Source organism: Natrix helvetica (genome assembly GCF_964273705.1).
Source record: "Natrix helvetica genome assembly, chromosome: 3".
NCBI lineage: Eukaryota > Metazoa > Chordata > Lepidosauria > Squamata > Natricidae > Natrix > Natrix helvetica.
The window spans coordinates 83,117,486-83,139,575 of record NC_138549.1 but is presented as its reverse complement, the minus strand read 5'-3'; the positions used below and the strand labels follow the sequence as shown (position 1 = coordinate 83,139,575).

General features: G+C 38.4%; 1 protein-coding gene across 2 annotated transcripts in view; it reads right to left on the bottom strand.

The window, feature by feature from the left end:
- Window positions 1-22,090, bottom strand: part of CDC14A (cell division cycle 14A) — a 67,282-nt gene that overhangs the window by 26,388 nt on the left and 18,804 nt on the right. For both annotated transcript variants that reach the window (XM_081946295.1, XM_081946296.1), the window contains exons 4-6: window positions 21,463-21,555; window positions 13,142-13,221; window positions 810-876 (exon numbers count right to left, since the gene is read on the bottom strand). In XM_081946295.1, coding sequence (XP_081802421.1) covers window positions 810-876; window positions 13,142-13,221; window positions 21,463-21,555 — 240 coding nt within the window. The remainder of the gene's footprint in view (window positions 1-809; window positions 877-13,141; window positions 13,222-21,462; window positions 21,556-22,090) is intronic.

Genomic DNA, 22,090 nt, shown 5'->3' with positions numbered 1-22,090 from the left:
ACCAGGACAGAAGAACAACCTCTGTCCCGGGCCTGCCAGAGATTATCAACCAACACGACCAATGCCGTCTCCACGCTGTACCCGGGCCTGAAACCCGACTGAAATGGATCCAGATAGGCAGCTTCGTCCAGGTACTGGGGAAGCTGACGTGCTACCACGCTCTCAACAACTTTTGCTACAAAGCAAAAGTTGGAGACCGGACGATAGTTGGCTAAAGAGGCTGGGTCCAGGGAAGGCTTCTTAAGGAAGGGCTTCACCAACTGCCTCCTTCAAGGCGGTGGGAAAGAACCCCTCTCTCAATGAAGCGTTGGTAATCACCTGGAGCCAGCCTCGTGTCACTTCCTGGGAATCCGAAACTAACCAAGAGGCACACGGGTCGCCACTAAGTAGGATTTAATATGAATTCTTACTAGTGTTCAGTCGGATTCGGACCAGCTGGCCCTCCAATCATTCTCTAGGCGTCTTTTCCAGCATTTCATCTCCCGGAGCTCCTCGGTAAACCAGGGAGCTACCCGGGATCAGCACTGGGTCAGAGGCCACAAAGGCACAACGTCTTAAATGGGCACTTAAAAAGGCTTAGTCCCCTGCCCTCCCAATCTATGTTGTTTTATTCTTAATTATGCCCCCAAAGGGTTTAAAAAATGCAAAAAAGAAAACCATAAAACACCCTACTGAACCTACCGAAAGATTACATTTGACTTGAAAGATGAATGGCAAACTAGGGCTGATCATGGCCTACCAAGGTTCTGTGTTACACTCTTGAAAAATATCTGAAGCTATTTTCTTTCCCCTCAGCATTGTAAGATTACCTTTTTTAGTCCTTGTAGACAGTCGAGAATAGATAGATTATATGTACAGTTCCCAAACGAAGCATCCCTATGAAAAGAAAATATTAATTTGTCAGAGGAACAGAGAACAGCTATGTATCACAGTAACACTGATGGGAGTGATGTATGGCCTCCAAGCTTTCAGATTTTTAAGAATGTCAATCTTGATATCACAGTTCAATTATACGCCTAAATTTGTAGAGAGGGATCACTTCAACTAACTAAAGAATGTGTGTTCATTTAAAAGATTAATAGTATTATTTTAAAACGATTATCCCCAAAGGAGGAAAATTGTACAGTATCTCTGGACATTTTAGATTCCCATTTAATGGAATTATTCTAAAGCCAATCCTTTTAGTATATTTAAGTATAAAATACACTAGTCTGAATAAAAATAAAATAGAAGACAACAGTAGAAGATGATATGTAACAACCTTTACCTTTACCTTTATTTCGATTTTTATACCGCCCCCTCTCCCCAAAGGGACTCGGGGCGGTGTACAAAATTGTCTTTCAAACTATTATTGTCTACAAGTAGTCCTCAACTTACGACCACAACCGAGTCCAAAATTGCCATTGCCAAGCAAGATAGTTGTTAAGTTTTGCTCCATTTTACGACCTTTCTTGCCACAGTTGTTGTGAATCACTGAAGTTGTTAAGTTAGTAACATGGTTGCTAAGTGAATCTGGCTTCCCCATTGGCTTTGCTCCTCAGGTCACAAAAGCTGATCACATGACCCCGGGACACTGCAACATCATAAGTGTGAAAAACGGTCATGAGTCACTTTTTGCAGTGCTGTGCAACTTGGAATGGTCACTAAACGAATGGTTTTAAGTCAAGGATTAACTGTATTACATTAACCTAGATCAGTGTTTCTCAACCATGACAAGTTGAAGATGTCCGGACTTTAACTCCCAGAATTCCCCAGCCAGCGGTGGCTGGGGAATTCTGGGAGTTGAAGTCCGAACATCTTCAAGTTGTCAAGGTTGAGAAACACTGACTTAGATGAATATGATTTCAGGCTTTTTATTGATTTCTAACATTTATATTACATAAGTAATATCACAGCTCTCAATATCTCTGGTGAAAATAGTTCCTCTTCATTCGGGGTCATTTGTGATTTGAATGCTTAGCAACTTGCTTGCATTTACAACCATTTCAGCTTAACTGTGTGATACACTTAACAATCATGGCAAAAATGGTGAAAAATTGGGTCCAATCACATGATGGTTCACTTAATGGATGGACCACTTAGTGACTAAAACTCCAATCCCAATTGAGGTTGGAAGTCAAGGACTACTAGTAATACCATACCTGTTGAAGTCTACTTTATCTAAAAGCAGTACGGTTACTACCATATTCATATATATTATTTTGTGAATACAATCAAAATTGAATACCTTAATGTTTACCAAAATGACAATTGTTTATAGACAATTATGAATCTCTAATATCCATTTTGTAATTACAATTAAAAACATAGTTATGTACTATTAAAAGTATTCTATTTCATTGGATTGCTGTTAAGAGGATAATGTATATCTTTTTATATTTATATCAATCCCCATTCCTGTGACGTCTAGTTCAACCAACTTCTAAGGAAATGATCTTCACAGAAAGAGCATGCGCGCTCTCTCTTTAAGTTATGAAACATGTGTTATAAAATAAATCTGTAAAATAATCAATAGCAGTAGGAACAAGGTGTATGTTTTTTTTCCGGTGAGAAGAATTATGCCAGTTATTACAACAAATATTATAGATTAGTGATAGAATCTGAATACTTATATTTTGTTCATGAAGTAGAAACCATGTTTTTTTTAAACAGAGCAATTACTTTGTTAAATAAACTTGTTAATGGTTTATAAAGGAAAAGTTTGAAATTTATACATGGGAAAAGCTAGGCAAAAATGCAGTTTCTTGCCCAAGGCTAAGTATATTTCCTCTTTAAATAATTCATCATTCAATAGAGCTTTACAATGTTTGAGGCAGTACAATCGAGATTGGTAGCAAAGGCAACTAGATTCTTCCCAATGAGTTATATTAGATATAAAGATTATAATGGGGCTAACAGGCAAAAACATTACAATATATAGTTGATTTCAATCAAAGAACTCCATGCTTTAAAGGAAGTAAGTGAATTCACATGGAATAGCAAATGAACCTTTAGTGCAAGTTTTAAATGCCTGTCATCTAAGTACCAAGTGTGTGAAATGATGTACTGCCCAATGTACTAATTAAAGTTGACAAGTCTAATGTAGTAACAATGAGCTATAATAAATGAAATGTGATCTGAAAAAAATAAATTATTCTCAGAAATAAATTTCAGAGTCCCATTATTATAAAAGATACATTTTGTATGTTGGAAGGGCTAATACACCTCTAATATATATCTTATTTAAATAGTTTTCTTTATTATTTGTTTTAAAAAAAACCAAAAACCCTTTAATACATTGATTAAAACAAATGTTAACCAATAGAGTCCAAAGATTATGGATGAGCCTTTCCAGTGCAATCTGGGTAAACTTGAAAGTGTCAGTAAACTTATTTATACTTATACCTTATTTCTGTGTTATGCAATAAATATCTGAATGTTTTCAATTATAATTTCTACATCGATCTGAAAAAGGGAGAGCTGCTAACTTAAAATGGTTTTAGCTAATACTCTTTGTCAAATATCCATATTCTTGCGTAGTCCACTCTTATAATCATGTCCAAGTAGGAGAATTTACAGTCAAAAGCACTTTCTATAGTAGTGTTTTATGGATGCAGAAGATGTTTAGTTAAAGGACAGGTATCAAGATATGGTTAATAAAAATTTTCTAGTTCTTCAACTAATACTGGAAAACAAAGTTATGAAGAAATATAAATTTGCATAAGTAAAATTAAGTTTTCTTGATAAGCAGTATACAAAATTCTGGATGTGAAAGTTCCTCCTTAATTGTAAGGGTAAAAGCACATATATCTCTCCTCACCTATAGCAAAACAATATAAATGAATATGCCTTGATGTTGTAAGTTTGAATACTCAGTTTCCCCAAACACAGAACTGAATTAGCCATTTTTAATAGTTTGCAAATTACTGATTATAACATTTCTAAATAATTTTGATTTTATTTTTGTGTAAAGGTAAAGGTTCCTCTTGCACATATGTGCTAGTCGTTCCCAACTCTAGGGGGCAGTGCTCATCTCCATTTCAAAGCTGAAGAGCCACTGCTGTCTGAAAACTTTCTCTGAGGTCATGTGGCTGGCATGACTAAATGCCAAAGGCGCATGGAAGACTGTTACCTTCCCACCAAAGGTGGTTCCTGTTTTTCTACTTGCATTTTTACATGCTTTTGAACTGCTAGGTTGGCAGAAGCTGGGACAAGTAACGGGAGCTCACTCCATTATGCGGCACTAGGGATTCAAACCAACCTTTCTGATCGACAAGCTCAGCATCTTAGCCACTGAGCCACCATGTCCCTGCTGTTTGTGTAGCATCTGAAAATTACAAATTTTCTTCCACAGTCAATTTTTCTGAAACTCTGTTTTTGGATGCAAGTATTCTAGTCTTCCTTAAATAAGCAGAACAACTTTATCCCGGAAGCAAGTAGTCCTTTATTCACACTCTGAAGGATTTGATATAGGTGCCCAAATGCCAAATCTAATTTTATATTATAACATATTATCTATCCATAGCAAATTTCTTCATGCTGATCTCTTTCTTCTTTCATGTCAGAAATCAGGATGAATGATTAACAAACAACTATGTTGCTCTTAGTTAACATCAAGATGTTTGATAACATTTAACTGCATGCTCCAATCCAGTTGCTAGGTATTTTAAAGCAAACAAACAGAACATCTGGGAGAAAAGATACAGAAAATCTTTCAAAACACACTACTGGCTTCTGTTAGGGCTGAGAGTAACGTACAATTTGATTCAGATGCTGCTTGCACAATTCAGAAGCCATCTTAAAAATCACATTTTGGTACTTCCCTATTCAACTATCATTGAGAAACAGGTATAAGTTTAGCAATTATATTTAATACTGCTTGACAGATTCTGTTGCCTATTATGGACAGAAAAAAAACATTCCCTATTGAGAAAGCAGTTGCAATGAATTTTGTGCAAGAGGAATTTTGGGAGAGTTTCATTAAGAATTTGCTAGCTCTTCCAGTTCTATATAGGCAGGGCAATTCTTATGAAAATGACTTATAATACCTGACAGAAGAGACTTCAGGGACAATTCATACCAATTTTTAGTAAAGACTTATTCAGGGGATTTAGGAGTAATCTCTAAAGGTAGGTTTCAATTAATGTTGTTACTACAGTATTCTGCTGTGGTTCTTTAAATAAGCCTTTCCTTTTTGAGCTTTCCTCTAATAGAACCTTCCTTTTCTCCATTTTGCACAATCAATTAGCATCTAAAAACCCAGCACAATTGTGCATGTGCTAGCATCAACCATGGGCACACTAGCCTCACTCTAACTGGATTTTGCATCATATTAAATAGAATCTGGTATCAATTTTTAAAATCATACTAGATCAGGGGTGTCAAACTCAAGGCCTGGGGGGGCCACAACTTGCCCACGGAGTGCTTCAATATGGCCTGTGGGGCTGCCCTGGAAACCGCGAAACAACCCTCAGTGCCTCTGCCAGCAAAAACAGAGCTTGGGAGGGCCGTATGTGGCCCTCCCAAGCTTTGTTTTCGCTGGCAGGGGGTTGCAGGAGGCCATCACAGCCAAAAATGGAGCTCATGAGGCTCTGCCAAACTCCATTTTTGCTGGAAGAGGGCTGCAGGAGGCTGTTGCAGCTGAAAACGGAGCTCGAGAGCCCATTTTTGCTGGAAGAGTGCTTGGGCCACTCCAGGCACCCCCAACACGAGTGATGTTGAGTTAGCCATGCTCACCTCACACAAACAACCCCAGGTCATACGCAATCCTGATGGGCCCTAAATGAAATTGAGTTTGACACCCCCGTACTAGATCAAATTTCACACTTTGGACCGGCACGAGTTACAATTACCTTTCAGACTTGGTGCTACTAAGTGAGGTATAAAAACAGGATTTAGGGTATCAACAAATTTATATTTCGTACGTTTCCTGCTCAACTGACCATATTGAAGTCACTACATTAAGCGCTTCATCCTTATGTAAGTGTGATATAATTTTATTTTTTAAAAGTTATTCAATGTTAAAATTGTACAGGTCGTACAGGATCTATAGAGGTTCAAAGACACATCTTCCTATTTTTCCTGAGCTATTTCTTGTGTTTCTGATTGTGAAGTGTTTATAGAGTGACATACGCTTCCCTTTCTTTCCTTTACAACATTTCAGATACATGATCTTAGGATACATTAATGGCCTCAGACCCTATTTTTTCTTCACTGAGACTTGGGAAACCAAGATTCAACCAACTCCACTTGGGGGGTGGGGGGAGGAAGGAAGTACACCAACTTGAGCTTCTGGGAAAAAAATCTAAAAAATAAAATAACAAATTCAATTTCCACATCTGGTAAACTGAGGAAAGACACACACATTGGAAGGTAAGTTTATCTACAACCTAATTCTCAGAACATAAAAGATTTGCAGGAACAACTTGAGAAACCACAGCTAAGGAGTTGGTACTATATTAAATCTCTAGAAGCTTATCCGTCTTTCAAAATGAGGGATCCTTATTTTTATTTGTACAGGAGAGCAACATGTTCTGACAAGACCAGAATATATTTGCAATACACTATTAACAAAGCAATCACTGTACAATATATTCTTTCCCTAGCAACAAACATCAAGATGAGCCACTCATGTAAACAAAGAAACATTCTTCAGTAACAGACATGCTTTAAAGCTCTAGAAATTGTATATGCGTGTAATAAATTCTTTAAAAACTTTCTTCCACTAATTCCTCTAATGTATTACATTTTCTAATTGTTCTTTGCTCAGAGCCATATGGATTACCATAATGTATAAACACTGTTTGTTTTATAATTTTCCATTGATGAAACCCATTCAAAATTATCCAATTCAACACACCTATAGTATTATCCAATCACCAAAATTAAATTACTAATTATGATAAGTAAATCCATTATATTTTTGTTCAGACTGAATGTTTGGGCTATTGAAGTGTCAGAAGGAATTCGTATATTTGTTAATTCAGGCATGCATGAAAATGTTTTCCTTGGTTACTAGTGATTATCACATTCAAGTTGTAATAATCTAGTGATTATTATGCACATTCAATTTATAGCACAATAATTGAAAGATTATATCTGCTCATAGGTTTTTAAATAAAAAGATCACACAAAATTAAATCAGGTTATTTAAAATATCTTCTCTACAAGATTCAAGTACATAATACAAATAAACAACAACTATTCATTTCATTATTTACTATGAACATTGTTTATTCATTATATGAGAAGTTAGTGTGCCTTCTTTACACAACAGCACAGGAGTTTAATGAGAGTATTATTCTGTGACTTTTTCTTATGTTTTAGAAATGAATGTGAACACAGCACGGTTCAATAGAAGCCTTACTAAAATATATGAAAGCTTATTGGTGTAGGCTTTTATATCTAGCAATGCTGCCTTTGTATCAAATTGGTCCAAATGAAGAATTCTTCAAAAATAAACCAGTCAGAAGTCCCCCTACATCAGGGGTGTCCAAACTTGGGAACTTTAAGACTTGTGGACTGGATGGGGAATTCTGGGAGTTGAAGTCCACAAGTCTTAAAGTTCCCAAGTTTGGACACCCCTGCCCTACATCATCAGCAGGCAGGCTCAAAGACAGGAACTGAGAAGAACGTTCAGGTAGGACCAACGTTCCTTCTCCAGCTGATGGTGCAGGAAGGTCCAGGAGGCGTGGCTTAAATTCTGACTCAGTCTCTTGGGCAAATAAGGATTGAACAACCCATTCCTGGACCCTCCTGCGCCATCAGCTGGAGAAACAATATAGTAAATTCAGGCTACAGCGGAGATTTATCTAAAACAATTCTTGTCAGATAACATTTACCTCATTTTAAAACTTTTATAGTAGATTGTTTGATTGTGATAGACATGAATATCTTCACTTCACTTACCATATTCATTGCTGAATGAAAAAAATGAGCATTCTAGTATTTATTTACATAATTATTTCAAAGAAGTGAGGCTCCAGAGGAGGAGAGAGGGTGAAAGGTTTCCGCCTGCTTTCAGGATTTCACAAGATTAGGTGTGCTCATCTTGATTCAAGGTCAACGTCAAATTTGGTGCATTCCATTAAAAGTGCCTTCTGTATTTTTTGGCTTTTAAAGTTCCCCAAATGCAGCAAAGGTCAAATTTCTAGTTCTATTTTAGAGAAGGGTAGGACTTTGAAAAGAGCAAAAAATAATTGCCTACAATTATATTCAGTACTGGATGGGAAAGGAAAAAGGAAGGAAATATATGTAGACCTAATAGTTTATTATCTTAAAATAACATTGAATGGGGTGTTAATGTGGGGTAATTTATTTATTGTAAGGCAAAATAGTTTTTAAAAGCATATTCTGAATGATCAACTTCAGGAGATGGCATTAAGTTGCAAAATCAAATGATTATTTTTTTTCTACAACTCCAATACAAAGATCATATATGAATTTTTATTTGTGGTTTAATACAAATATAGAGATATATACAAACCCACAGGCTTTAAAATAACTTCCCTGTCACTGATGAACTGTCTCTATTTTAAATACTGATACTTTCTATTCAGAATACATTCCTGACAATTCTCTAAACTTGAGGTGATTACAAATAGCTTTGGCTGACAAAGCTTTGATCTTAGCATTTTGCCAGGTTCTTCAGGCAACTGCATCAGCAATTGTTTTGCATTAATCAAAAGGTTTATCCAGAAATTCCCAACTTTATGTAACAATACTTTGTTTTTAAACCAAGCACTGCAAAGTCATTGGGAAAAGAACAAAGAAATAACTTCCAGTTACACTACATCCATATTAAGTTTCTATCCTGAGTTTTTCGTATCTATTTTGATCCTATAATTGCACTGAACTTGTACAAGGCAGGAAGCCAGAAAGAAACTAAACTAAATACGAATAGTCCTCACTGACAATTTGTTCAGTAATCAAAAAAGGGGGAAGAAAGGGAGATCATTTGGCACTAGATGGGTAGCAAATTGTAGAGTTTTATGTATGCATGTTTCGCCCAACTTGATACCTGTTCCTTAATATAAATTAAAGATCTTCTTATATATGAAGTGCATAATGTCAGATAATACCATCCGACCCATTAAGAAAATTACAAAAGGTTTGGAAGATTGGAATGAAAGCTGAACTCCTTAGGGATGTTATTAATCACAAATATGACAAATTAATGGCTAAATTAGAATGAAGGATGAAAAAATTAAAGAGTAGGAAAGTAATCAAGACCTGGAACCGAGAGAGTTCACTGTGCCACAGACATCCGGGTGTGAGTCTCTGGGCGTGAGATGGGGCCAAGGGAGACAGTTGGGCCTGCTGATTGTATACTTGGCTCCTCGCTATACATCAGCGGCCCTGCCCGAACTCCTCGAGCTGATCGCAGAGATGGCAGTTGAAACCCCCAAACTGTTAGTTATGGGGGATTTCAACCTGCCGTCGATGGGAGAAGCATCCGAGGTGGTCCGGGAGTTCATGGCTTCCATGACAGCCATGGACCTGACTCAATTAATTCAGGGCCCCACGCACAAGGGAGGCCACACACTGGATCTTGTTTTTGTCTCTGGCCAGTGGACGAGTGATCTGGGAATAGGGGACTTAGTCATCACACCCCTGTCATGGTCAGATCACTCACTTCTCCGGCTTGACTTCCCTGGTACTACCCCCCACCGCGGGGAGGCAGAACCAGAATGTCCTAGATGGTTCCGCCCCAGGCGCCTGATGGAACCAGATAGGTTCCAGACGGAGCTTGGGCCACTTCCTGTCAACCTGACCTGCTCCCGGATGGAGGACCTGGTAGCCGCATGGAATAGTGCGGCCGCCGGGGCCTTAGACCAGGTTGCGCCTTTGCGGCCTCTCCTGTGGCAAAGAACCACCCTGGCCCCTTGGTTTACCGAGGAGCTGAGGGTGATGAAACGCCACAAGAGACGCCTAGAGAGCAGATGGAGATCCTCTCGTTCCGAATTTGACCGAACACAGGTAATAACCTATTTAAGGACATACCTTGTGGCATTGAGAGTGGCCAAACGTCGATATTGTGCCGCTCTCATTGCATCCGCAGACAACCGCCCTACCGCCCTGCCGCCCTGTTTCGGGTGACCCGCTCCCTTCTGTCAGAGGCCGCGGGAAGCCCCCTTGCAGGGCAGGGAAGAGGAATTTGGGGAATATCTGCAGGATAAAATCGCTCAGATCCGGAGGGAATGGGCCTCCCTCAGTGATCCAGGGGGGACGTCTGAGGCTAGGCTTGAGAGACCATTCTGGGAGGAGTACCAAGACCCACCTTTTTCAAGTTGCTGGCCTGGCTCAACTTTGATCCAACTATATCGCTCCTGACGGGTTTTTTATTTGGGGTATTTTAATTGCATTCAATTTATTTAGGGGTTTTTAAACATTGTGTTTTTACTTGTTTTTATCTATCAGTTCACCTCCTCCTTGTATATGTCGTATATATGTCTTGGTATATGTTTTGTTATATGTATGTCGATATATTTATTTCCTATGTTTTGTTGTACGCCGCCCCGAGTCCTTCGGGAGAGGGTGCGGCTAAGAAATAAATATTTTTTATTATTATTATTATTATTATTATTATTATTATTATTATTATTATTATTATTATTATTATTATTATTAGTTTGACTCTGTTGCCACCGATGATTTGGACAGGCTGCGTGGGCGACTGTGAGCCACCACGTTTATTGGACACATGTCCCTCCTGGCTTGTACTGGCATCCTGGGAGGTCACACGAGGCTGGCTCTTGGGACTAGTGAACGCTTCGTTGAGGGAGGGGTTCCTACCAGCCGCCTTGAAAGAGGCGGTTGTGAGGCCCTTACTCAAGAAGCCTTCTCTGGACCCAACTGAGCTAGCTAATTATCATCCTGTCTCCAACCTTCCCTCTTTAGCGAAGGTTGTAGAGAGTGTGGTGGCCATACAGTTCCCACGTCACCGGGAGGAAACTGATTATCTAGACCCGCGCCATTCCGGCTTCCGACCTGGGCACAGCACGGAGACGGCCTTGGTCGCGTTGGTTGATGATCTCTGGAGAGCCAGGGATAGGGGCTGTTCCTCTATCCTGGTCCTATTAGACCTCTCAGCGGCATTCGATACCATCGACCATGGTATCCTACTGCGCCGGCTGGAGGGGCTGGGGGTAAGGGGCACCGTTTTACGGTGGTTCTGCTCCTAGCTCTCCGACTGGACGCAATGTGTGTTGGCAGGGGAGCAGAGGTCGACCCTGAGGCCACTCACTTGTGGGGTGCCGCAGGGGTCGGTCCTCTCGCCCCTCCTGTTCAACACATACATGAAACCGCTGGGTGAGATCATCCATGGTTTTGGGGTGGGATACCTGTGGGATACTTGTACGCTGACGACACGCAGCTGTACATTTCCACCCCGAACCACCCCAACGAGGCCATCGACGTGATGTCCCGGTGTTTGGAAGCCGTACGGGTCTGGATGGGAGACAACAGACTTAAACTCAACCACTCCAAGACGGAGTGGCTGTGGCTACCGGCCCCCCAGTTCAACCAGCTGACTCCATCGCTGGCCATTGGGGGTGAGCAACTGGCCCCCGTGGAGCGGGCGTGCAATTTGGGTGTCCTCCTAGATGCCCGGCTGTCTATGGATGACCATGTGGCAGCCGTGGCAAGGGGGGTGTTCCACCAGGTTCGCCTGGTGCGCCAATTGCGCCCCCTATTGGACCGGGATGCCCTTCACACAGTCACTCATGCACTGGTGACGTCCCGTCTGGATTACTGTAATGCTCTCTACATGGGGCTTCCCTTGAGATGCACCCGGAGACTGCAGTTGGTCCAGAACGTGGCCGCGCGGGCAGTTATGGGGAGTACGAGGTACTCCCATGTGACACCTCTCCTGCACGAGCTGCACTGCTCCCTGTAGTCTTCCGGGTGCGTTTCAAGGTGTTGATCACCACCTTTAAAGCGCTCCATGGCACAGGACCTAGTTACTTGCGGGATCGTATCCTGCCCCATACATCCCTACGACCAATTCGCTCTCACAGAGAGGGACTTCTCTGGGTGCCGTCCACTAAGCAATGCCAGAGGGCGGGGCCGAGGGGTAGGGCCTTCTCTGTGATGGGCCCAGCCCTCTGGAATGACCTCCCCACCAACATTAGACAACTACCGATCTCCGCTCCTTCCGCACGAAACTCAAGACCCACCTGTTCCAACTAGCCGGCCTGGCTTGAATTATAACTACATCTTCTAATCCCCCTGGACAACTTCAAATTTTAAATTAAGTCTGACTTTTGGGGTATTTTAATTGTTTTAATCTTACTGTGTGTTTTAACTTATGATTATTTATTTATGTATTGTACAATGTTTGTATACCTCCTCCTCGTTATTTGTTGTATATTGAATTGTACGCCGCCCCGAGTCCCTTTGTGGAGAGGGAGCGGCCTATAAATTGAATAAATAAATAAATAAATAAATAAATAAATAAATAAATAAATAAATAAATTTTGTTTGATAGAAGTATTTTAAAAATGAATCAAGCCAGATGAATTGCTCGGCTTATCAACTGTGTAAGGAACAAGATATATTGCTTTTATTTTGTATGTAATCAGACATATTTCCACAATAATAAAGGAGGTAATAGAATAATCTGTTAAATATTATGCAAGACTATAGAGTAATATCATCTGGAGAAATCTGGAATGTATTTGAACACAACCCTACTTATGAAATTTATAGACCCGCCTTAGGCAAGAAAGCTGGATGGGTGGCTTTGGGCCAGTCACTCTCTCTCAGCCCAACCCACCTCAAAGGGTTGTTGTTGTGGGAAAATAGGAGGAGGAAGATCTATTACATATGTTCACTGCCTTGAGTAATAAAAGTGGGATAAAAATCTTAAATATTAATATAGTCCATTGACAAACATCAGTAATAAGCAGTATATTAGTATAGGATATATACAGGAAAGAATTCGGTCCAGACTTCTCTCTTGTTTCATTAATAAATTTTCATTTTTATAATGAGGAAATCCCAAATAAATTTGCTTAGTGGAGAACACATTGTATAGAATGCAAGATTTATGTCAGTAGAATATGAGATAATCTCCTTAGGATGGCTAGAACTACCAAACTGCTTTCACTATCTTTAAAGCATTTTTAATATTTTAAAGCATTCTACAAAATTACAATTATACCTAAACGGAAGATAGGGTGGATTAGACCCGGATAAGAGTATCCGATAAGCTTCTTCTGGTGTTTTCTTCAAGTAAACTACCTACAAAAATAAAAATAAAAAAACAATTTAATTTAGAAAATAAAAACATACTTACAATTGTATAACTTTCATAATATCAATATAAAGTCTGAATAGAACTCAACGAGACTTTGATTTCAATTTTTTAATTCCTAGAATTAATGCTTCAGAATCAATGTATGTTGATACTTCAGAAAATTGTTTTTATTCCAAGCTTAAAATGTGAACTCTCCAAATCACGCTCAACTCCTGTTTACCTAATCAGGAGTTGACATAACCAGGAAATCCATAGACATAACCAGGAAGTTTATGAGACAATAATATCAAAATGTTTTGATGTTGACTTCCCAAGTTAGCTAACAGCCCTGCTAACTCCTCCTCTCATATTTTTATTGCTTTCATAAGGGAAAAAAACATTTTTCTGCAGCTGATTGCAGATAATTGTTTACCTTTTCAAGAGAAAAAATAGGAAGCACCAATCCAAAAAACAATTATGCATTTAAACAAAGAAATCCAAATATAGAAGATATATATATTTCAAAACAGAATTATCAACAGAAATCAACTTGTAGTAATGCATTAACACATCTTCTAAAAAGTACTCCCCAAGAGTTTTGTTCCCATTAAAAAAATAGAAAGATGTTTCCCTAAAAGATTATATTGTATACAAATTATACAGTTATAGAAAGCAGAATTTAAATAACAGGATTATTTAAAATCTGCACTTTCAAAATTGTTTGCTTCCATATCATAAACGTGTTCAATAACTGTTTTAAAACAGTTCCAATATTGTACTAACCAGTATTCTTATAATCCTCTTAAAATAAAAACACTTGCTCACCCCAAAATCCATTACTTTTGCCTTCATAAATTTTGCACTCAAGACTATATGATATGTTTGTAACATTAAGTTGAAAGGTTCTTGAATGAAGAATAATTTTGATAAAATAAGGCATAACCATGTAAATGCAATTAAAAGATACTGTGTGAATGTGTGGCTTCATTCTTATCATCTGAATTTAATTCCTAATTACCTTATAATACAATATGTACAGACTTTCTTACCCTGTTTCCCTGAAATAAGACCTCCCTGGATAATAAGTCCAATTGGGCTTTTAAGCGCATGCGCTAAAATAAGCCCTCCCCCCAAAATAAGGCTTCCTTGGAAATATTTAAACGCATGCACAGCCGGTCCCTGCCATTTCCTTTGGTTGTTTGCCACACAAACAACATTGGGTGAGGAGGCGAGGCTGGGGAGAGAAGCTTGGGGAAAACATGCCCCATGCACCCCACATGCCCTTACCTAACAACTGTTCCCACAACCCTAGCCACTGCACCCCTTCTGTGACACTAATGGCAACACAGCAGCAGCCATGAGGTGACCACGCTCACTGCACCTCAAAAATAATAAGACCTCCCCAAAAATAAGGTCAAATGCTTATTTCGGGGGGGTCAAAAGAAAATAAGATGTCTTATTTTCGGGGAAACACGGTAGAAATATTTCTCCAACTCCTTTTTCATATGTAAGCTTCCTAAAATCAGAATATGAGTTTGAAATTCCAAAATAGACTACCTAATCCAACATTTATTGCAGGAATTCATTAAACCATCCCTAAAAGTGGCCATCCAGACGTTATAGGAAAATCTTCAGTGAAGGAACTCCAGGCAGTTTGTTCCATGTTGCTCAATTACTCTTCCTATCAGGAAATTCCTACTATTCAGCTTGGACCTCATTTAGTTTCATCCAATTGGGTCTTGAAAGTTTCAACAGAGAAGGGTCACCTCCCTCCAACATATGACAGTGTTTTAAATATATGGAGACGGTTGTCACCCGAATCTTTCAGACCTTTATCACCATAAAACATTCCTCTGAATCTAATCCAACTTCTCCATGTTCCTTTTAAAGTATTATGTCCAGAACTGGACATATTTTCAAGAGCAGTCTGATAAATGCAAAGGAACTATTATGAATGCATTGGCCTTTTTAGCTGTTATATCTGGGGTGAACAACCAGATATTTGCCTCCAGGATTGACCTGTACCTATATATTTTTCCAGAAGGAACATTCATATATACCATAACTTGCACATTTTATCTATGTATTCATGTACCAGATACATAAGTCTGATTTTGCCTTCCGAGATGCAGAGGTTCTCAACAATGACAACTTTTTGGTATCATTCTACTGAATTTGGCCCAACATTCAAGCATGCCAAGCTAATTTTGAATCATGATTTTGTCCTCCAAGTTATAAGCTCACTAAACTTGATGTTACTTTCAAAAATGGTAAAAATCCCTTCCATTTTGTCCTCTAGATAATTTACAAATATTTAAATAGCAAAGGGTCTGTGGGGAACCCACCAAATATATACGTCCAGGTGTTGCATTATCATTTACCGAGCAGTTTTTATTATTTACTAGCTGATAACCTGGCATAGCTGGGTATGTATTTATCCCTGTATTAGAGCCCCCTTGTGGAGTACTGCAAAGTCATTACCATGGCAACTACACTGTGCTGTGCATTAGAAGCCATTTTAAGGTACAGCAGACTGTATCTTCAGAACTTGAATCCAAAATGCACACTATCACTGTCAAAGGCATGGTTTCTTGACACTATAGATATAATTCAGTCTTTTTCATTTCAGCAGCCCAGGCATTTCGGAGTTATGCTGGAACACACACACATGGACACATACACGAAGGGGTATTAGAGATGTCTTACGCCCACAGTATTTGTTTCCAGAGAGTAAGTCATCTGTGTACCAAGTTTGGTTGAAATTGAGACATTCCAGAGTTATGCTGGAACATACACACACATAGCCATTTTTACATAGCCTTTTCTCCTAAAGCTCCTTTCCTTCATGCCTCTTGGCTTAACAGTAAGATACACCCTTAACACCTTTGCCAATTTTCCTTTGTCATGAGAATTATTTATGCCCAACCTTTCCCCATAATTTATTTGGTTAATTTATCATTCACATTTTCAGTGCATTTTATACAGATAGTCCTCGACTTACAACTGTTCATGTAGTGACCAAAGTTACAATGGCACTGAAAAAAAGTGACTTAGGACTGTTTTTCACACTTATGACCCTTGCAGAATCTTCATGGTCATGAGATCAAATTCAGATGCTTGGCAACTGACTCGTATTTATGACGGTTACAGTGTCCCAGAGTCATGTGATCACCTTTTGTAACCTTCTGACAAGCAAAGTCAATGGGGAAGCCAGATTCACAACCGTGTCACTAACTTAACAACTGCAGTGACTCACTTAACAACTGTGGCAAGAAAGGTTTTAAAATGGGGCAAAACTCCCTTAACCATTGTCTCGCTTAGCAACAGAAATGTTGGGCTCCATTGTGGTCGTAAGCTGAGAACTACCTATACTGCTATTTTTAATTTGAATTCATCAGAAGTGGCTTTCTTGAAATCCAAAGAACGTGATTGATTTTTCCTCAACTTTTCTTTCCCTACTTACCTTGACTGCTAACCTATTGTAGTTGCCTCACTCAAAGTGACTGATACCATCAATTTAATTCCTATGTTAATCAAGTTTAAATTCCGGATATATGACCTCCTTCCTGAAATGTTGTTCTCTGTGACACGCTGTAGCATGTTTCAGCTACTAGAAACCAATGTATTGATATGTGACTATGTTTTGCCTAATACTAACTAACATATCTGAGGAGACTTTCAGAACCGCTCTTAAGACTGAATATGCTGTGGTGATATTTTGCAATGAAGCAAATTACCATTTTTGATACTGTACATCCGGCAAAATCTACAAAGTCAAAATTCATGGATGAAAGATTATGTAACATACTAGATTATGTAACACTTAAAACATGACAAAAGTGTTATGAATGGGATTTCATATTCTTTAGTATCAAATATCAAATGTGTGGATAGGAGCACTGTCCTTCTAACAATTGGATAGGAACAGGAAAAAAAGATGTAACCCTTGGTTACATTTTAATAGCAATTATATTACAAATGACAATTATTAAAATGTAGGTCTCAGAAAAAATTAGGAAGTCGCAGTGTCGAACACACAGCCACAAGAAGTCTATTTGTAGCATTTAATCTAATATTTACCAAATCTCTTTTGACACAATACTTTAGCATTAAGGCAGTACAATAATGCTAACATAGCTAAGAATAATATATATGCAAAATAAGTATCAGAGAAATGTTTACTAAACAGTATGATTATGCAATGCTGCCTGTTTTTAATTCAACTCAAGGTTATTGCCGCAAGTGCATGAATGTTGCAACTGTTTTCCCCAGAAAGGAATGTAATATATACTATGATGTAGCTTGTAAATCAGCCAAAATTATTCCTTGAAAAATGTACAGATCTCACCCAATCTGAGAAGCAGGATTCTGCTTGTTGGTTGGGAATACTGATCCTAGTACAAGATTATCTTGCATCTACACACTGCTTGCAACATGTAAATTGGGCTACATGGCTTTTGCTCTGCTTGCCAAAACAATAATTAAATGGTATCGAAAACCTGAACCTGATTTCTATTTGTTGCTTGCATTAGGCTGTAAAATTAGAGATAAGTCTACCGTTTTTTTAAAAAAATGTTTATTACATTGCTGACAAGTAATTAAACAGTAATGTTTAATTATTCAGCTTATTAAACAAAAAAGAACAGAGTACAGGAAGCCACAGCATAGGAAGAAAGAACAGAAATATCTAGCAAAAAAAGAAAAATATCTTAAACATGTTTCAAAAGTGTTTCAATAAGAGTGCACACAATAATTTACTATGATGTAGTGAGTGCAAGCATAGAACTGAGATAACAGAAAGTGATGAATTAATTAATAAAAATACATTTAAGTGTAAGATAGAGGTAGCCTTTAGTTTAAGATGGGAATGGGGACTGGATTTGCCATTGCTAAGCAATGTGGTTACAAAGCACAACATTGAAGTCCTAGTGGACAACCATTTAAATATAAGCCAGCAGTGTGCAGCAGCTGTAAAAAAAGCAAAAAACCGTTCTAGGCTACATAAACAGAGGGATAGAATCAAGATCACATGAAGTGTTAGTTTAAGATGGGAATAGGGACTGGATTTGCCATTGTTAAGCAATGTGGTTACGAAGCACAACATTGGAGTCCTAGTGGACAACCATTTAAATATGAGCCAGCAGTGTGCAGCAGCTGCCAAAAAACCCAACACAGTTCTAGGCTACATAAACAGAGGGATAGAATCAAGATCACGTGAAGTATTAATACCACTTTATAATGCCTTGGTAAGGCCACACTTGAAATACTGCATTCAGTTTTGGTTGCCACATGTAGAAAATATGTGGAGACTCTAGAAAGAATGCAGAGAAGAACAACAAAGATGATTAGGGGACTGGGGACTAAAACATATGAAGAACAGTTGCAGGAACTGGGTATGTCTAGTTTAATAAAAAGAAGGAATAGGGGAGACACGATAGCAGTGTTCCAATATCTCAGGAGTTGCCACAAAGAAGAGGGAGTCAAACTATTCTCCAGAGCATCTGAGGTTAGAACAAGAAGCAATGGGTGGAAACTAATCAAGGAGAGAAGCAACTTAGAACTGAGGAGAAATTTCCTGACAGAACAATTAATCAGTGGAACAGCTTGCCTCCAGAAGTTGTGAATGCCCCAACACCGGAAGTCTTTAAGATGATGTTGGATAGCCATTTGTCTGAAACGGTATAGAGTTTCCTGCCTAGGCAGGGGATTGACTAGAAGACCTCCAAGGTCCCTTCCAACTCTGGTATTGTATTGTATTGTATTATGTGCTCATGCTTCTTAGCCAGGCAGTGTCAGTTGTTAAGTGAAGATTCTGGAAGTCATTAAACACAGGATCATGACTTTTGACTTCCTACTGGCTTTCCCATTGACTTTGTTTGTGAGAAGCCAGCAGAATCATTGGAAATCGCGATCATGGGACCATGGCTTGTTATGATGATGTAATTGCAAGCCAGGTGCTGAGCACCCAGATCATGGTCAGATGACTGCCAGGTCAGAAACTCTGAAGAAAGTCCTAACTACCACTTGTTTGGCATCATTGTAAGTTTGAAAGGTTGCTAAATGAGCGGTGTTTAAATTAAGATCACCTGCAGCAAATTTTACCTATCAGTTTTTAATTTTCATATATCACTCTTTGAAAATGATCTCCCTATGATTGAATATATGGATTTCACATAACTCACTGCTGTTAAGCAAAAAATTCCCTGAATAATTAAGAAAACCAAAGTATATGGCTCTTGCATGCTGCATCAGCTGTCGGAAATGCCCTTCAAATGTTCTTCTACTATTCAAATGGGGAAATAGAGCTAGACCTTCAGGACAATGAAACATTTACTAGACATTTTAAAAATTAGAAGAGAAATGAGTGGGAAAGCATTTCTCCCAGTCATACTGGAACAGATCTTTTAAAATCATCATATTATAGCAAGAGTTTCAAAGATAAACTTCCTGCAGAAATTGCCAAATCAGAAATGATTAGAAAATTTTACTCTGAATATGAATGTTGATTCTATAGATAGGACATGTTCTTCTTTAATGTTTATTTGGATTATTCATCACCAGCAGCCTTTATATTGTCAGGAACAAGTCTCAGCTAGGCTGATGTATTGTTTGGTTAATTGCCTGGATTCTGTATTTACTTATCCTCTCCACAATACAACATCACTTGTAAAATATCCTCTCCAAGATACCCAATTTGTTCACGTCTCTAAACAGCAGATACAGATATCTACTAATACAGAATACTTTGCACAGATTTGTTAAAATAGAGGAAAAACTTAGCCTAAGCTTTTCACTTTTTAGGGTATCCTTTTATTGTATTTAGTATTATTTCAAATTGTATGCACTAAATATAATAGTGCTTATAAATAAACAGGAGCAAAAATAATATTAATATAGGTTTAAATTGCTTTGTTATTATTGCTACTAATGTTTAAATCAAGATACTGAGATTTTCAGCACAGGGATTTAAATCAAAAAAGAGATACAAAATACCAGTAAAATTTCACTGTGTTGTGTTACAGTTTGCAATAGACAAGCAAGATGCTACTCCCAAGATATTACATTTGGCCTTGGCCTAGTTTATCTGAAGTGAAAGGGTTTCCTATAGGACTAGGAAAAATCTGTACCAGAACCCTTAAATAACCTGGATGAAGATTAAGATGTCAAAGAAGATAGGCAGCTTACTCATACAACACAGCACCAATGACTGAACTATCTCATCTGCCTTTTCACTGTGAATCATTTTCAAGGCAAACATAATTCTCATACTGTTATTCCTTGCTTTCTTCAACACAAAGATAAAATTAAAGTTCTACTAATTTGTGTGCTTGCAACATATTTTGCTGCTTCATAATAAGCTCATTTATTCCAATTAACAACATGATTATCTTAAAAGGAAGATTAAGAACATGAGCTATTTATATGAAAAGTTATCATAATTCCATTTCACTTCATTCAGTCAACAGAGGCATCATTTTGTAGCACATTTATTTTAATATAGCATAGTGAAGTACTAATTACAGTACAGAGTAATGGTAGATTGTATTTATTATAAATACAAAGCCAACGGATATGTACAAATTACCTATTTAAATTAACAGCACTGTATATTAATAAAGACCTACATGAATGTTGTAAAACATAGCACTAAGCCCTTAAATCAAAAAATACTAGCTTTTTTTCAAATTCTACAATTTTGATCATTCTGTAAAAACACACCCCAAAGAAAGGTTTCATTTCTAAAAATAAATTTTCTTAATTTAAGAAAAGTAGGTAAAACATCTACAAGAAAACAAATGCCAAAGTTGTGTAAAACGAGAATGAGCCTGCAGACTCCACGGTCCTGATGTTATAATTTAGGTATAAAACTTCATCAAAATTCAGCAATAATTTGCCACCTTATGTTGATGGCACAATCTTCCTGCTCCCAACTCCACCCTTCAAATCTCTCTTGCAACTCTCTAAATGGCTGGGTAGGCGGGGGGGGGGGGATAAATGATGGGAATGAGTGTGGGAGCCTGTGGGAGGCAGATCATGTCCTTCCCCTCCCAAGTAGTAATTTAGGCAATTCTTTTATGGTTGGGAGCAGCTTAAAAATGCAAATGGGAACTGCTTCTTTCCAGAGCCTTCTTGCTCTGACTCTTAAAATCCTGAAAAAGCAGGGATGCTAGCTTTTGCAGTATCTATTTAGAGACTGAAGTATCAGCAACTTCTCACTAGAAATGCACACAGCCATTGATACTTACTGCGTATGCACCTATTAAAAATGCTGCATTTGCTCTTTTCCGTTGGTCAAAGCTGGTATAATACACAATTTTCTTCCTTGATAGACTGAAAGACTGTTTAAGATACAAATAAATAAAAAGATTAGGAGAAACCACAAAATTATGCCACATTTCTCAGCTCAGTGACTCACCAGTTTAAGAGACTTCTGGCATGTCCTTTAAATCAGATTATATCCTGATCAAATTCAAACCAGAGTATGAAGAAAGTGCTCCCTAACCCCCTCCACCATATAATGGGAATTTTCTTCTTTGCATGCAATTCTTTAATCCTCCTGTTAGGCTGAATATTATCTTAGGGGTAGGGAATCAGGATATCCACTCCCTCCTATCTCATGAATTCTAAGGCAATCCTTCCTTTAAGATTACTGTGCTTCAGAATTAAATGTCTAAATCATAGGAATCCAAATTTTGGCTTGTCACGGTCAGGGGTCCACAACCTCTGGGCCACAGCCCACTACCCAGCTATGTCCTATTAGGAACTGGGTTGTGCGAGTGGCAGACTGGTGTGCAGCCACGCAGCTCAACTTGCACAAGCAGTGGGCCAGTGCAACATGCACACCTGTGCACAGCTCAACTTGCAAACATCCAG